Source organism: Oenanthe melanoleuca, chromosome 3 (assembly GCF_029582105.1).
Source record: "Oenanthe melanoleuca isolate GR-GAL-2019-014 chromosome 3, OMel1.0, whole genome shotgun sequence".
Classification (NCBI taxonomy): domain Eukaryota; kingdom Metazoa; phylum Chordata; class Aves; order Passeriformes; family Muscicapidae; genus Oenanthe; species Oenanthe melanoleuca.
The window spans coordinates 97958408-97975842 of NC_079336.1; the positions used below are offsets into that span (position 1 = coordinate 97958408).

General features: G+C 49.3%; 1 protein-coding gene across 1 annotated transcript in view; it reads right to left on the reverse strand.

Annotated features, from left to right (window-relative positions):
- The window catches only part of RALGAPA2 (Ral GTPase activating protein catalytic subunit alpha 2), a 98122-nt gene extending 83709 nt beyond the window's left edge, over positions 1-14413 (reverse strand). Inside the window, exons 1-6 of the mRNA XM_056487853.1 lie at positions 14243-14413; positions 8862-8972; positions 8343-8392; positions 2411-2468; positions 1274-1317; positions 719-893 (exon numbers count right to left, since the gene is read on the reverse strand). Coding sequence (XP_056343828.1) covers positions 719-893; positions 1274-1317; positions 2411-2468; positions 8343-8392; positions 8862-8972; positions 14243-14348 — 544 coding nt within the window. The 5' untranslated portion in view covers positions 14349-14413. The remainder of the gene's footprint in view (positions 1-718; positions 894-1273; positions 1318-2410; positions 2469-8342; positions 8393-8861; positions 8973-14242) is intronic.
- Positions 14414-17435: the final 3022 nt, after the last annotated feature.

Below are 17435 nucleotides of genomic sequence, written 5' to 3' on the forward strand. Positions count from 1 at the left end.
GGCAGCTCAGAATTAACTCCAGGGACAGGCAGCAGCAGGACCCAGGAATACAGAGGAGAAGCATCCCAGACAGGAGCAGCCAGGAACACCCAGGACACAGCAGCACCCCCAGGAACACCCCCCAGCACCCCCAGGAACCCCCAGCACCCCCAGGAACCCCCAGCATCCCCAGGAACACCCAAGATGAACCCCCAGCACCCCCAGAACACCCAAGATGAACCCCCAGCACCCCCAGGAACACCCCCAGCACCCCCAGGAACCCCCAGCACCCCCAGGAACCCCCAGGACCCCCAGGAACACCCAAGATGAACCCCCAGCACTCCCAGCACCCCCAGGAACACCCAAGAACACCCCCCAGCACCCCCAGAACATCCAAGATGAGCCCCCAGCACCCCCAAGAACACCCAAGATGAATCCCCAGCACCCCCAGGAACACCCAAGATGAATCCCCAGCACCCCCAGGAACATCCAAGATGAACCCCCAGCACCCCCAGGAACATCCAAGATGAACCCCCAGCACCCCCAGGAACACCCAAGATGAACCCCCAGCACTCCCAGCACCCCCAGGAACACCCAAGAACACCCCCCAGCACCCCCAGGAACACCCGAGATGAACCCCCAGCACTCCCAGCACCCCCAGGAACACCCAAGATGAACCCCCAGCACTCCCAGCACCCCCAGGAACACCCAAGGTGAACCCCCAGCAGCCCCAGCTCACCGTCAGGAGCAGCAGGGGGGCTGAGCAGGCTCTCCAGCGTGCAGGGCCCCCGTGAGGATGGCAGGGGGGGGAAGCCAGGCACCAGGCAGGCAAACAGCAGCACCTGCTCCTCCCCACAGTTGGTCTGCAGGGCCTGCAGCCACAGCAGGAACAGGCGGATCCCTTCACACCTGAGCTGCAGGGGGGCATTTGGGGGAAAAGGCTGGTAACACAGAGCAGCAACACTCACAGCTTCCTCCCTGTGAAGGTCCTGCCATCATACCTAGGGTACTCACATCATTCATATAATTCTAGCTCTGATACCACAGAAAGCTCAAGCAATTAGGTATTAACCAATATCCCTTAATACCTTCTCTAAGTAACTTTACAAAGGTCATTAGAGCAGTAAAATGAATGAAAACACGTATTAAATTAATCAAGGATCACAGTTATTAAACCTATGATTAAAAGGTGAGTAAGAAAAAATTACAAAGCCTAACAATCAGGAAAACACTGCTATGGGAAAGCTGCACAGGAATTGGAGTGAAAAGAAGTATGAAAACATCAAGGCAATACCTTGAGAGAATTTCCAGTGTGCAAAAGCTTCTTCAGAATCGACCCTGGATTAGGAAAGTTAAGTAGACACTGTCAGGCACTTCCCACCACAAGGTTTTCAGCACTATTCCATGAAAGCTTTTTACACTGGGTTTTAAGATAACTATGGGGGGAAACACCCAAGGGAATCTGGTTACAGTCACCACCACCCAAGATTAACTGTGAGGTCCTCTGGGTTTCATCAGAGGGCCATGTCTCAAATTATTCTCATTATTACTAAGATCTGTGAATTGTACGCATTCCTTAAATGGGCTCCTTCCCTCAGGATCTCACAAGATTAAGCAGAAATCATTAACATGTAGGAAATGCACATTAATGCACACAAACATTAAGCCAAAGGAAATGACAAGGCAGAGGTGCAAATAAACGCTCTGCCAAATTTTGTAGGTAAAAAAATTATGCCAGCTATGACCACTCACTAGAAGAACAAAGAATGTATCAGCTACAGAGCAACTGAGTGGAACCAATTTGGCCTGGACTGGTTCAGCTGAACCATTGCAAAGTGGCCAGGCAGATGTCTCCTCTTGTTTTTGTCAGTGCTGAGTGGAAATGTGACAGCAGCCCTTCCCTTGACCTTTAACTTCCTCTCATTGTTCTTCTGCAACAGCAATTCCTTCTTCTGATAGTGCTGCAAACCAGCCCCAACAAGGAAGGAATAGAACCCTCCCATAAAATTTGAGCAAGCAGCATAAAAACCCCTTGGTGCCACACTGGTGGCATTTGGAAGCAGAATTTGAAAAGCAATGACGAATCCAAGGCATTTGATTTGGAAGAAATTATGGAGTTAAACTGGATTTCAAGGTGTCCTGGCCATCCAAGGCTGCTCCCTGCCACACTCCTCCTCTTCCCTCCCTTCTTCCAGAAGCTCCAATTCCACCAGAGCGTGGAGAAAGAACAGCCTTGGCCTGAGGGAACCACCCACGGGCATCTTGTGTCTGCCAAGGCCATACCCTAACAGGGTGCTGGGAAAATCCTCCAGTTCATGGGAATCTGGGGCCAAACTGCACAAATACCATGTATTCATAACTCTATTCATCAAAAGAAAAACTGATCCAAAAAAAAGTTAATATATTTTTGGTTTAAACCATTTCTTCTTACCTATACTGCGAAAATGCCATCGATAAAAAATCCTCTCAGGTAGTAGCTGCAATATTTTCTGCAGGAAACAAAACCAGTCAGATTTTCTGCAACAGAACTGCTTCATCAGGGGATACAGAGAAATGGATACACAACACACACGAATGGGATGGGAGTACCCACACAGTTTCTTTTTAAACTACTATGGACCAGGTGTGGCAGTAGCAGAGCTCCCCTACTGCAAAGGTCTGGGGGCACACAAAAAATGTCCCCACCTCACAACTTTCCAGCCATTGACATAAGAAATTAGGGAGACAGATTTAAATGGGAAACTGGATGTGAACACCTCTGTTTGGAAATGGGATTACACGATGACTGACAGTCAGAGCCCCTTGCAACCACCAAACAAAATGAATTTCAGCACGACACAGCACCTCTGGGCTCTCAGCAACGCCACATGCAGGATGCAGATGGGTGACAGGCCACTGGAGCAACAGTGACCCGCTGCAGGGTGCTCTGCACACAGGAGCTCACAGGGAAAGACAAAGCAGCACTGCCCAGGAAGCAGCTGCCACTGTGGCCACCCTGCCAGACCTGCAGCAGCACACGCCCCTTGCTTCTGGCAATAAACCACATTCAGCACTCAGAACAGCCTTTCTGGACACAGAACATTCCTTTCTCCACGGCAGAGGATGGAAGTCATGACAAGTTCATGGACACAGGGAGCTAGACCTCGGGTCACAGACGGGCTGGGCCTCCACACCTGCACCACAGCACTTAGCATTTCTGAAAGGTTACCCACAACAAAAAAGCAAACCAGGCACATTCTTTCCGTGTGTTCTGCTGCAGTGTCCCTCCCCCAGCTCCCTCCCCAGCAGGACCCCAGCAGCAGAGGGTCCAGAGGTCGAGCTCCCTGCCTGTGGGCAGCAGGAATGCTTGGGATGAAGGATCTGACTGGCTACAAATGAGGCCATGACTCACATCGGGGCTTTACCTGTTAGTCAAGCACTCCTGCCAGGCAGATTGCAGGATCCATGGACAAAGAGCTCTGGTTATCCATCTACACATTAAAACACTGGCAGCCACACTCCCCAGGACCACTGCTGGCATTCATCATTACTTAACTTGGCACGGGGCAGGAAGGAGTCCTAAGCTAACCCAGGAGCACCTCTAAGCTAAACTAGGCTAAGCTAAGCTAACCCAGGAGCACCTCTAAGCTAAACTAGGCTAAGCTAAGCTAACCCAGGAGCACCTCTAAGCTAAACTAAACTAAGCTAAACTAACCCAGGAACACCTCTAAGCTAAACTAAACTAAGCTAAACTAACCCAGGAACACCTCTAAGCTAAACTAAACTAAGCTAAACTAACCCAGGAGCACCTCTAAGCTAAACTAGGTTAAACTAAGCTAAGCTAACCCAGGAGCACCTCTAAGCTAAACTAGGTTAAACTAAGCTAAGCTAACCCAGGAGCACCTCTAAGCTAAACTAGGCTAAGCGAACCCAGGAGCAACTCTAAGTTAAACTAGGCTAAGCTAACCCAGGAGCACCTCTAAGCTAAACTAAACTAAGCTAAACTAAACTAAGCTAAACTAAACTAACCCAGGAACACCTCTAAGCTAAGATAACCTAACCAAAACTAACCCAGGAGCACCTCTAAGCTAAACTAAGCTAAACTAAGCTAAGCTAACCCAGGAGCACCTCTAAGCTAAGCTAATCTAACCTAAACTAACCCAGGAGCACCTCTAAGCTAAGCTAACCTAACCTAAACTAACCCAGGAGCACTTCCAAGCTAAGCTAACCTAAACTAACCCAGGAGCACCTCTAAGCTAAGTTAACCTAACCTAAACTAATCCAGGAGCACTTCTAAGCTAAGCTAACCTAACCTAAACTAACCCAGGAGCACTTCCAAACTAACCTAACCTAAACTAAACCTGGAGCACTTCTAAGCTAAACTAAGCTAAGCTAAGCTAAACTAAGCTAAGCTAACCCAGGAGCTCTGCCTGGAGCTGGCTCTGTGCCCAGGCTCACCACCAGCCGTGTGTGCTCCAGGAAACAAAAGCCTCTGGCAAAGGGCTGGATTCAGGTGTCCCACAACACACTGCAGGGAGGAAGCTCCACACACCCACAGGTTCCCTTCCAGAAAGGAGCTGGGACAAGGTGGGAGCTGCACAGGCTGGAAAGGTACAAAGCTCCACGATAAACACACACTTGAAAAGGAATTTGGTGACAATTTTCACATCCCAGTCTCAGCCAAGTTTAGGTTGCATCCAGAGAAAAGCAGGAGAACAAATGCTGCTGCACAGTTCAGCAAGGAGCAGGAACAGCAAGCCTAAACTCAGCTGCACAAAACCAGGGGGTTGGGGCAGAAAACAACACCCTGACTGTTCTTTTCTCTTTACAAAACACAGAATCCCACACCCTGGCCAGGTGACTGAACCCAAACAATTCAAGGCTCCAAACCATCAGTAAGGACAGCAGCTCCTGTCTGCGAAAAGCTCCCACATCCCAAAGTCTTTCCACACAGCAAAAATGCAGCCACTACAGTCACTTCCCTTGTGCTCTCCTTTTCAGCATCCCAAAACCAGGAAAGCAATGAATATATTTATTTTGGAAAAAGAAACACTGGGGTGTGACTGATCACCTGCCCCACAGCACCAACAAATGACAGGCTCTCCCCCTCCAGCCATGCTGCTGTGAATCCGAGCTGGCTGTTGACATCTTCTTCCTAGTTTCACACTACACTAATAAGAAATATTTTAAGGAACCCCACAGTGAGAAATAATATTGCTTTTTCAGAAAACACATAGATCTATTTAATGCTTAGTGCTTTGCTGCATCTGTATGGTAATCCATTACAGCACACTTGAAATAGAAATTAGGTATTACTACTGATCAACACATCAGGGTATCTGTCAGTTCCTTTAACTGATTATCCATAGTTCTTTTTCCTTTGGACTTCCTGCATGACTAGGAATAATGTTCAGTCTAAACCCCAGTTTACACAGGATGCTGCTTTTTGAAAGCTGTGCCTCTTTTATCGAGGCAAAATCAAAACCACCAAGGTTCAGATTTCCACAGGCTCACTCTGCCTTACCCCAAACTGCTCTTTTTTTTAAAAAGCCCATTGTTTTCACCCCCTGCTTGGCTCCTGCTGTGCCCACCAGGGTGTGCTGGCTGCCCTGCTGCAGGACACAGGGAAGGCTGGGGCTGGGATCCCAGGGGATGGGCCATGGGGAGAGAACCAGCACTGCTGCTCTGGGCATGCAGCAAACCCACTCCAAAGCAGGGATACTCCATTTACTGCATCAATAAATTATTTACAGTTATTTGTTGAGGGAAAACGTCTGCCTAAAGCACACAGGGCACTTATCAGTGCCCCAGGCACAACGAGGAACAGCAAGATCTCTGAAGTAAAATGTGTGGAACATCCAGCTAGAATTTACCACAGAGTGCTGCAAGAAAAGCAGCAATGTCATTGGAATTATGGCAGAACAAACTGTGAGTGGTTCCAAAAGTAATTTTCTATGTGTAGAAAAGCAGAGCTATCAGCACTTCTACTGTTACAAACAAAAAAGCCCCTTTGTGGCTCTGCTGAGCTTGAGACTCAGTGTTCCCATCTGCAGCAGGCTCAAGAAACCACAAACTCCACACAAAACATGGGCCTGGGGAAGCTTTTCTACACCTGAAAAATTCTGAGTGTAAAACATTTCATCCAGGGAACCTGCTGGATCAGTGGAATGAATTTTATGGCACCATCAGCATGACAGATGTGGCTGCTCTTAACTAATGAGGAAAAATTATAGAGAATGGGAAGAAATTGATCTATGTGTATCAAACCCATCAATCTGCTTTGACTTCATTAAAGATTAAAGCCAAAGTGTCAGAGGAATCAGCACCTGATGCTGCAAGAAAGAAAGAACATTTCCTTACTAAAGAAAAGCACCCCAAACTCTCACCAGATGATGGCACAATACTGTTATTGGAGGCAGAAAAAGGACATAAACACATAAATCCAGTGCACCTCCTGGCAGGTCTGTGTCACACAGGGCTCTGAGCAGCCCCCAAAGCTGAGGAAAGGGAACAGGGACACAAGGAACCTGTTCTGCAAAGGCACTGCAAGTAGAGAGAGCAGAAAAAAAACCTGTCACTTAATTTTTATCTGAAATGGAGAAAAACAGCAGTAGTGCTGCCATATCACCTCACACATATCCATTACAGAGTTAGATCCAAGCACTAGGCAATGTTAATTAACCCTTCCCACTCCTCCCTGCTGGCTAACATTTCCTCGTTGGGCAGCACCTTGTCTGAAGCTGTTGCTGTGTGGCCAAGCTGTGCAGCTGATGTGCAACACCAGAACTTCCACAAATTGCTACCAAGCCAAGTGGGTTTGCAGAGGATTTGTGGGAAAAGCCTCTGCTGCCCAACACACACACTAGGTGTCACTCCACAACAGCAGCACAAGGAAATGCAGCTCCCTCATAAATATTTTTATTGATTTTTAAGCTGTTAACCCTCAGCACGGGGACTCAGGATTTGTTCATCCTGAGCAACTACCTACTCAGCTAATTAGCAGAAAATGCAGCATCCCCCTGGCTCCTGCTGCCACCACACTGAACATGGCAAGCTTAACAATCAATTAGTTTTGTTTCCTGCAGCTTGGAGCTTGCCTGCTTCATCCCTTGGCATTTCTGACTCCCTGCCCTGTGCTGAGGCTCTGGGGCTGCTCCCACCCAGGCTCAGCTCTCCATGGACTGCTGGACAGTCCAGACTGCTGCTCCTGGAGAGAATTCCCAGCTCCCACCACCAAGGGAACTGCTCTGGGCTCCACAGAGACACTGAGAGCATCCCAAACAGTCCTGGCAGCAGGAAGAGTTTCCCTGCCCCAAACAGCCCTGGCAGCAGCAGGAAGAGTTTCCCTGCCCCAAAAACAGCCCTGGCAGCAGCAGGAAGAGTTTCCCTGCCCCAAAAACAGCCCTGGCAGCAGCAGGAAGAGTTTCCCTGCCCCAAAAACAGCCCTGGCAGCAGCAGGAAGAGTTTCCCTGCCCCAAAAACAGCCCTGGCAGCAGCTGGAAGAGTTTCCCTGCCCCAAACTGGGTGACAGCAAAATGAGAATTCCAGATCACAAGCCCCCAGGATTCCATGGCACCATTCTCATTTTTCCCACAACAGGCACATTGGGCTGAACAGCATCATTCTCCTTGTCACTGTAAATACCATTCCAACTAGAAACTACTCATTAATGCAAAACCATGAAGCCACACATTTCTGAGGGTCTGGGGGTCTTTCAGAGGCAGTGAGAGGAGAACAATTAACCTTTGTTTTAGCTTCCATTTCTAGAGTCCCACTGAAAGTTTGAGGGGTTCTTTTATACCAAAAAACACCCAAAATATAAACAAATATTACATTTCTGTGATGCAATGCTCAAGTAAAAAGTCAGTAGTTGGAGTAAGAGAGAAAGAAATAAAGAGAAAGAAATCAGTAGATTATGTGTGTGTTTAACCTTAACAGAGAAATCTGGCCAATTATTTAGCTAATTAACTGTCTAAATAACAACAATTAAAAGGTGCCAGTGCTGACTAGAGACAGGCAGAGCTCATGCCAAGGATTTCTGTGTGCACTGTAAGAACATTTCTATGTGCCAGGCTTGCATCTGGTCCAGTGATATTTCCTCACATCCAAACACATTTAGGCAATAACTCCAGTCAAAGAGGTAACCTAGCCTGGACTATTCCCATTTAAATTAAAGTTATCCTGATTTGATTATGCAGAAGTTAACTAAGTACCATTTCCTCCCCAGACATTGCCAATGCTCTGATAGCCAGGGCTGGCCAGGAGGGAAGGATGTTTTGCTGAATAATAAAAAAATCCCAAATTAGCACTTCACACACTCAGATCAAACTGATGAGCAGGGAGATTTAAAACACAAATCAATTTCTGTGGCATGGAAAACTTACTTCAAAAAGAAAGAGGATGGAGTCCAGCTCCTCCCTTTGTGATTTATTCCCTGCAAGACACAAAACAACATTGCTTGCCAGAAAACACAGGACAAAAGGCAGCAGAATGAGGCTGCTGTAGCTCAGCTGAGGTCCAAGATGCCATTTATTTAATTTCTCATCTGAAATTAAGATCCCAGGTGTGAGCTGTGCCCAGGCTGCAGTGTTCTCTCTGCTCTGGCCAGGCAGAGGGAGCTGCAGGAGCCTGGAGCAAGGTGAGAAGATGGGTGATAATAATAATAATAATAATAATAATAATAATAATAATAATAATAAATGCTGAAATGAACCCAGAAACGTGATCAGCTGCTGCTCTCCTTTCCTGCTACCATAAAATTAAAATTATTAATACTAGCACAGTATTGCAGGAAACTATTAAGTGTAAATACAGATAAGTGGGGACCAGACAAGCATTGCACAGGCTCCAATGGAATTCTCTGGAGCACTGAGCAGCAGCTGCTGGAAAACCCCAAAACTTACCTTTTTGTTTCAGGCTGTTTTCCAGTGTTATGAAGTTTTCATAGAATATGAAATAAATCTGAGAATAGTTGCTGTCAAAAAACTGCTTCAGGTCACTTCCATCCACAATATCTGAAAAGAGGAACAAACAGAGCAATTACACAAGATTTCAGGCATTCTGCAAACTTAGCACCAGAGAATGAAAATAGTGCAATACAAAACTCTTTCAGTGAGTTCACTGTGGGTCCATCCTTGCAAGGAGTTTCATGGAATTTATGAGAGTCTGCAGTGGGGCTTTGGTTTATTTGCTTTCCACTAAAAAAAAGAAAAAAAAAAAGAAAAGAAATAAAGACGGGGTGAGTCTTCAAGCAGGTACTGCTGGAGAAAAACACCAGCAAACATTTCTGGATGCAAATTCAGTTCTTGCATTCATCTGGCAAGCAGAAACAGCACATTCTCTATTAATTTCTTACAATAATGGCAACCTGAACATGCAGCACTTTTCTAAGTGCTAACTTGGCTCTGAAATCTGAAATAAGTTTGTTTTCTGCAAAGAAAAAAGTCCAATATTTCCTAAGCCTGGCACTTGCCAAACACACATTAATTTCCTCCCTTTGGTCTTTACTGCCACTGATTTGGGAAGGTGGGTGATTTCCCCCAGAAGAGGGTGAAGGGCCAAATTATCATCACATCTCCTCACTGGAGCCTCACCTTGCAACAAACCCATTTGTTCCCCAAAATAAAGCTGATTCCAGCAGGAAGGCTCAATAACATCCCACCACTATGGAAGAAAGAATAACTTTAGCCCTGAGCAAGTTGATTTTTATTTAAATTAATACCTCTGCAGCAGTCAAGGCTCTGCTTGGCTGCTTGTGCTATGGAAACAATTAGAGCAGGGAAAGTCTTTAACGTGGTATTTGTTTCCTGCAAACGGCTGCTCCCGAATTTGCAGGCTAAGTGCAATTATTCCTCTCCATGAATGCGTCCTGTTAAACACAACTCCGGGGGAAAACAAGGCTTTCATTTACAGCGATTTCATACGAGGGAATGAGGTCATTAAAATCCCAACAAAAAGGAAACTTTCCCTCTAAACTGCGAAGGGAGGAGAAAGGAGCCGCCTCGCCACGGGAGCAAATTCTCCTTTTTTTTTTTTGCTAAATGTGGCAGCTCGGGGGTGACTCGGGGCTGGGTGTGATGGGAGCTGCATCCCTGCAGCCACAGAGGGGTCTGAGCACGGCAGGATTCACCTCACTCCTGCCTCTTCCTCACAGGGAAAACATCGGGGGAGCTCCCTGCGCTGTTCATCACCCGAGAGAAGGAGATAAACGCCGGCCCTGGGAACGCACTGACTGCAGGGGGATCCCGAGGAAATGAGGTTTATTTCCATGGTTCCTCTGCCATGAGCATTGCCCCACTCCCATCCAGGACAAGCCCACGGCTGCAGCAGCCTCAGGAAACAGAGACACTCAGCAGGGTCACACCCCATCTCTTCTCTATAAACAGGACGTGCTGGCTCAGGGGGGACTGCCGGCCACACTGACCCGCCCTACTACTGAATTTTACATTTAGGGTGATGCTCTGGTACCTCTTAGGAAGAGCCTGAGTCTACTGCCAAACTCTCATTGCTTGTATTAAAAAAAAACAACAAACCAGAGTGGACACTGAGCCTGCCCTCAGCACACACACTTGCCTTCTATTGTCCTGTGAGCTAACAAGTGTTATCACAGTCACCTGTCAGGAATCATCCCTTAATTCCATGAAGTCACTCCATGCTCTTTTCTCAAAGCTCTCCTAATCCTCAAGTACTTGAAAAATTACAGGAGACGAAGAGAATCTCGCAGCCACACCCTGGTTAATGATAAACCTTTTACGACCAGCCTCACCCCAGAAATAATGTACAATTCTTACTTATCTTCAAAAAAAGTATGTCAGCCTGCAACAGCTCCCGAAACCACGGCTACACCCAAACTGCACGGCCCCAGCCCTGAACCCAGCAGGAAGCCTGCACACATCCCCCCCTGGCTGGCTGTACCTGAAAGTCCCCACCCAGCCAGAGCTGCTCCTGCAGCTGAGCCACGAGGCCAACCAAGAACCAAAACCCCACCACTCTGCTTTGTTATCCCACCCCTGGTCAAAACCACAAAAACCTTCCTAACAGGGATGTTGTAAAGGCAACCATCAAGGGCTGCACTCAACCTCACAAATTACACATTCAGTCTTCTTTTAACTCTGTGTGCCTCCCTCCCACGCACTTCCCCACTGAAAAAACTGAAAGCACTGGACAAAGCACCACTGAAAGAAAAGGTTCAATGTAAAAAGAATATTTCTACCCAAGAAGAACCACAGGAAAAAGAAATCCTTAAGGTGCAGGAATTCACAAAAATACCACAGAAAGTGCTCTGAGGAAGAGCAGAGGCTTCATTTCCAGCCAGGCAGGGGGAAGTGCCACATCTGTACATCCCCACCACTCTTGTCAGGCCTCTACTTTTTAACTGTATCTTAAAAAAAAACCAAACAAAGAAACTTCCACAAACTGCATTTAGAGCTTCTCCAATTTAACACAAGTTCTGGCCATGAGAACATCTCCACAGCAGTAAAGAAATAAGGGGAACGTCCTGGTCATTCCCCAAACACAACTGAACAGCCACTTTCAGGTCCTGCTGCTGCTCTGGGCACTGTTCTGTCCTGTGAGCAGGAACCGGATCCCAAAGGCTTGAGGGATGTCAAAAGTGGAATCTTTTATTTCACTTGGGGCACTGGACAAACCTGAGGCAGCCCAAAGCTGAGAGGAGCCCGCATTTATGGGAACACGCATTCCTTGTGCTCATCCCTCCCCTCTGCTCCGGGGGGTCACGGGGCAGAAAGTGACATTTGTTTACAAAGGTTGCAAAGCCGCGATTGAAACCGGCAAGGGGAACAGCAGAGCGGCAGCGGCTGCTCGGGGAACCTGCGGCACTGCGAGGGGACGGGGCACACGCACCTGGGGAGAAGGGGAAAAAACCAGAAATACAACTACTGTGTCTGTGGGGCAGCCATCCCTCATTACCCTCAGCACAGCTGTGTCTGTGGGGCAGCCATCCCTCATGTTCCTCAGCAGAGCTGTGTCTGTGGGGCAGCCATCCCTCATTACCCTCAGCAGGGCTGTGTCTGTGGGGCAGCCATCCCTCATGTTCCTCAGCAGGGCTGTGTCTGTGGGGCAGCCATCCCTCATTACCCTCAGAGCTGTGTCTGTGGGGCAGCCATCCCTCATTACCCTCAGCAGGGCTGTGTCTGTGGGGCAGCCATCCCTCATTACCCTCAGAGCTGTGTCTGTGGGGCAGCCATCCCTCATTACCCCCAGCACAGCTGTGTCTGTGGGGCAGCCATCCCTCATTACCCTCAGAGCTGTGTCTGTGGGGCAGCCATCCCTCATGTTCCTCAGCAGAGCTGTGTCTGTGGGGCAGCCATCCCTCATTACCCTCAGAGCTGTGTCTGTGGGGCAGCCATCCCTCATTACCCTCAGCACGGCTGTGTCTGTGGGGCAGCCATCCCTCATTACCCTCAGAGCTGTGTCTGTGGGGCAGCCATCCCTCATTACCCTCAGAGCTGTGTCTGTGGGGCAGCCATCCCTCATTACCCTCAGCAGAGCTGTGTCTGTGGGGCAGCCATCCCTCATTACCCTCAGCAGAGCTGTGTCTGTGGGGCAGCCATCCCTCATTACCCTCAGAGCTGTGTCTGTGGGGCAGCCATCCCTCATTACCCCCAGCACAGCTGTGTCTGTGGGGCAGCCATCCCTCATTACCCCCAGCACAGCTGTGTCTGTGGGGCAGCCATCCCTCATTACCCTCAGCAGAGCTGTGTCTGTGGGGCAGCCATCCCTCATTACCCTCAGAGCTGTGTCTGTGGGGCAGCCATCCCTCATTACCCTCAGAGCTGTGTCTGTGGGGCAGCCATCCCTCATTACCCTCAGCACAGCTGTGTCTGTGGGGCAGCCATCCCTCATTACCCTCAGCACAGCTGTGTCTGTGGGGCAGCCATCCCTCATTACCCTCAGAGCTGTGTCTGTGGGGCAGCCATCCCTCATTACCCTCAGAGCTGTGTCTGTGGGGCAGCCATCCCTCGTGTTCCTCAGAGCTGTGTCTGTGGGGCAGCCATCCCTCATTACCCTCAGAGCTGTGTCTGTGGGGCAGCCATCCCTCATTACCTTCAGCAGGGCTGTGTCTGTGGGGCAGCCATCCCTCATTACCCTCAGCACAGCTGTGTCTGTGGGGCAGCCATCCCTCATGTTCCTCAGCACAGCTGTGTCTGTGGGGCAGCCATCCCTCATTACCCTCAGAGCTGTGTCTGTGGGGCAGCCATCCCTCATTACCCTCAGAGCTGTGTCTGTGGGGCAGCCATCCCTCATTACCCTCAGAGCTGTGTCTGTGGGGCAGCCATCCCTCATTACCCTCAGCACAGCTGTGTCTGTGGGGCAGCCATCCCTCATTACCCTCAGCACAGCTGTGTCTGTGGGGCAGCCATCCCTCATGTTCCTCAGAGCTGTGTCTGTGGGGCAGCCATCCCTCATTACCCTCAGCAGGGCTGTGTCTGTGGGGCAGCCATCCCTCGTTACCCTCAGAGCTGTGTCTGTGGGGCAGCCATCCCTCATTACCCTCAGCACAGCTGTGTCTGTGGGGCAGCCATCCCTCATTACCCTCAGAGCTGTGTCTGTGGGGCAGCCATCCCTCATTACCCTCAGAGCTGTGTCTGTGGGGCAGCCATCCCTCATTACCCTCAGCAGAGCTGTGTCTGTGGGGCAGCCATCCCTCATTACCCTCAGCAGAGCTGTGTCTGTGGGGCAGCCATCCCTCATTACCCTCAGAGCTGTGTCTGTGGGGCAGCCATCCCTCATTACCCTCAGAGCTGTGTCTGTGGGGCAGCCATCCCTCATGTTCCTCAGCACAGCTGTGTCTGTGGGGCAGCCATCCCTCATTACCCTCAGAGCTGTGTCTGTGGGGCAGCCATCCCTCATTACCCTCAGAGCTGTGTCTGTGGGGCAGCCATCCCTCATTACCCTCAGCACAGCTGTGTCTGTGGGGCAGCCATCCCTCATTACCCTCAGAGCTGTGTCTGTGGGGCAGCCATCCCTCATTACCCTCAGCAGAGCTGCTCCGGTGTTTGTGGGACCAGCGATCCCTCAGAGCAGCTGAACCTCATCGGCCGCTGCCCACACTGTGGGAGCCGCCACCTGCACACGGCCAGCCGTGTCCCAGCCGTGTCCCAGCCGTGTCCCAGCCTGTCCCACCCTGTCCCAGCACGGAGCCACCTGCACACCGAGAGCCCCGATCCGCGGCCGCTCCCCGCCCCGCGCCCCCCGGGCGGCGCTCCGAGCTCCGAGCTCCGAGCTCCGGGCCCCGCTCCCCCCCGCGCCCAGCCCCGCTCACCCAGCAGAGCGCGGAGGTGCTTCAGCCGGGTCAGCACGTCCCGCTTGGGGTCCAGCGCCTTCTGCGTGGATTTCCTGACATCGGCGTGGCTCTTCCTGGAGAACATGCCGGCTGCGGGGATGGAGGCGCGGCACCGCCGCCGCCGCCGGGAGCGCGCCCTCGCTCCCTCCACGCGCGCTCCCGCCCCTCCCGCGCTGCGCGGGGCGCGCCGGGAGCTGCGGCCCGCCCCACTGTGACGTCACCGAGGAGGGCGCTGACGTCACGCGGGCGGCCGCCGGGAGCGCGGGACCCCGCGGACATCCCGGGATACCCCCGGGATAACCCCGGGACACCCCCGATATTCACTGCAGATCGCCGTGGGGAAACATCCACGTTTTGAAAAACCGCTTGCACCACAACTATATAAATATATAACAAAATAAATATATAACTACATAAATATATAACTATATAAATATATAACTATATAAATATACAACTACATAAATAACCCGCGCTGTCCCGACGCACACGGAAGGTAAAGGAGCAGGCTCGTAGCTGCACCCCACCCCAGGAGCAGAAGCCGGCAGGATTCAGTGGAACACGCTGAGATGCTCTCAGTAAAACCGAGAAAAAAGAAAAAAAGCAAACACCAGTAAGTTTCAAAGCAGGCTGTGGTCCTGAGAAAGAAAACGAGTTGCAGGGAAATGACCTGTGTATGTTCTTCTTAGTTTTTAACCAGAGTACTTAAAATCAATTTACACATCAGACAGAAATTATTTTTTCAGCCATCAATAAAAAGAGAAAATAAAATGTCAAAATAATTACTGTTGTTAGAAGTAGAAATTATGGCCCTGCTGCATGTCACTTCCTCTGAGACCTCTCAGGGATCGTTTCTGCTGCAGAGGCCTGAGGGCACGGGAATAACAGGACAACCAGCCATAAATGTGTCCCACTGGGGACAGGGACAGGGACACCATTCCCATCACAGGTAATTCCTGTTGCACCATTCCCATCACAGGTAATTCCTGTTGTACACCATTCCCATCACAGGTAATTCCTGCTACACCATTCCCATCACAGGTAATTCCTGCAGCACCATTCCCATCACAGGTAATTCCTGTTGTACACCATTCCCATCACAGGTAATTCCTGTTACACACCATTCCCATCACAGGTAATTCCTGTTACACCATTCCCATCACAGGTAATTCCTGTTACACACCATTCCCATCACAAGTAATTCCTGTTACACCATTCCCATCACAGGTAATTCCTGTTACACCATTCCCATCACAGGTAATTCCTGTTGTACACCATTCCCATCACAGGTAATTCCTGCAGCACCATTCCCATCACAGGTAATTCCTGTTGTACACCATTCCCATCACAGGTAATTCCTGTAGCACCATTCCCATCACAGGTAATTCCTGTTACACACCATTCCCATCACAGGTAATTCCTGTTACACACCATTCCCATCACAGGTAATTCCTGTTGTACACCATTCCCATCACAGGTAATTCCTGTTACACCATTCCCATCACAGGTAATTCCTGTAGCACCATTCCCATCACAGGTAATTCCTGTTGTACACCATTCCCATCACAGGTAATTCCTGTTACACCATTCCCATCACAGGTAATTCCTGTTGTACACCATTCCCATCACAGGTAATTCCTGTTACACACCATTCCCATCACAGGTAATTCCTGTTACACCATTCCCATCACAGGTAATTCCTGTTACACCATTCCCATCACAGGTAATTCCTGCAGCACCATTCCCATCACAGGTAATTCCTGTTACACACCATTCCCATCACAGGTAATTCCTGTTACACCATTCCCATCACAGGTAATTCCTGTTGTACACCATTCCCATCACAGGTAATTCCTGCAGCACCATTCCCATCACAGGTAATTCCTGTTACACCATTCCCATCACAGGTAATTCCTGTTGTACACCATTCCCATCACAGGTAATTCCTGTTACACCATTCCCATCACAGGTAATTCCTGTTGTACACCATTCCCATCACAGGTAATTCCTGTAGCACCATTCCCATCACAGGTAATTCCTGTTGTACACCATTCCCATCACAGGTAATTCCTGTTACACCATTCCCATCACAGGTAATTCCTGTTGTACACCATTCCCATCACAGGTAATTCCTGTTACACACCATTCCCATCACAGGTAATTCCTGTTGTACACCATTCCCATCACAGGTAATTCCTGTTACACCATTCCCATCACAGGTAATTCCTGTTGTACACCATTCCCATCACAGGTAATTCCTGTAGCACCATTCCCATCACAGGTAATTCCTGTAGCACCATTCCCATCACAGGTAATTCCTGCTGTACACCATTCCCATCACAGGTAATTCCTGTTACACCATTCCCATCACAGGTAATTCCTGTTGTACACCATTCCCATCACAGGTAATTCCTGTTGCACACCATTCCCATCACAGGTAATTCCTGCAGCACCATTCCCATCACAGGTAATTCCTGTAACACCATTCCCATCACAGGTAATTCCTGCAGCACCATTCCCATCACAGGTAATTCCTGTTACACCATTCCCATCAGGTAATTCCTGTTACACCATTCCCATCACAGGTAATTCCTGCAGCACCATTCCCATCACAGGTAATTCCTGTTACACCATTCCCATCACAGGTAATTCCTGTAGCACACCATTCCCATCACAGGTAATTCCTGCAGCACACCATTCCCATCACAGGTAATTCCTGTAACACCATTCCCATCACAGGTAATTCCTGTTACACCATTCCCATCACAGGTAATTCCTGTTACACACCATTCCCATCACAGGTAATTCCTGTAGCACCATTCCCATCACAGGTAATTCCTGCAGCACCATTCCCATCACAGGTAATTCCTGTTGTACACCATTCCCATCACAGGTAATTCCTGTTACACCATTCCCATCACAGGTAATTCCTGCAGCACCATTCCCATCACAGGTAATTCCTGTTACACCATTCCCATCACAGGTAATTCCTGCAGCACCATTCCCATCACAGGTAATTCCTGTTGTACACCATTCCCATCACAGGTAATTCCTGCAGCACCATTCCCATCACAGGTAATTCCTGCAGCACCATTCCCATCACAGGTAATTCCTGTTACACCATTCCCATCACAGGTAATTATTTTTTACAATATTCCCATCACACCATGAC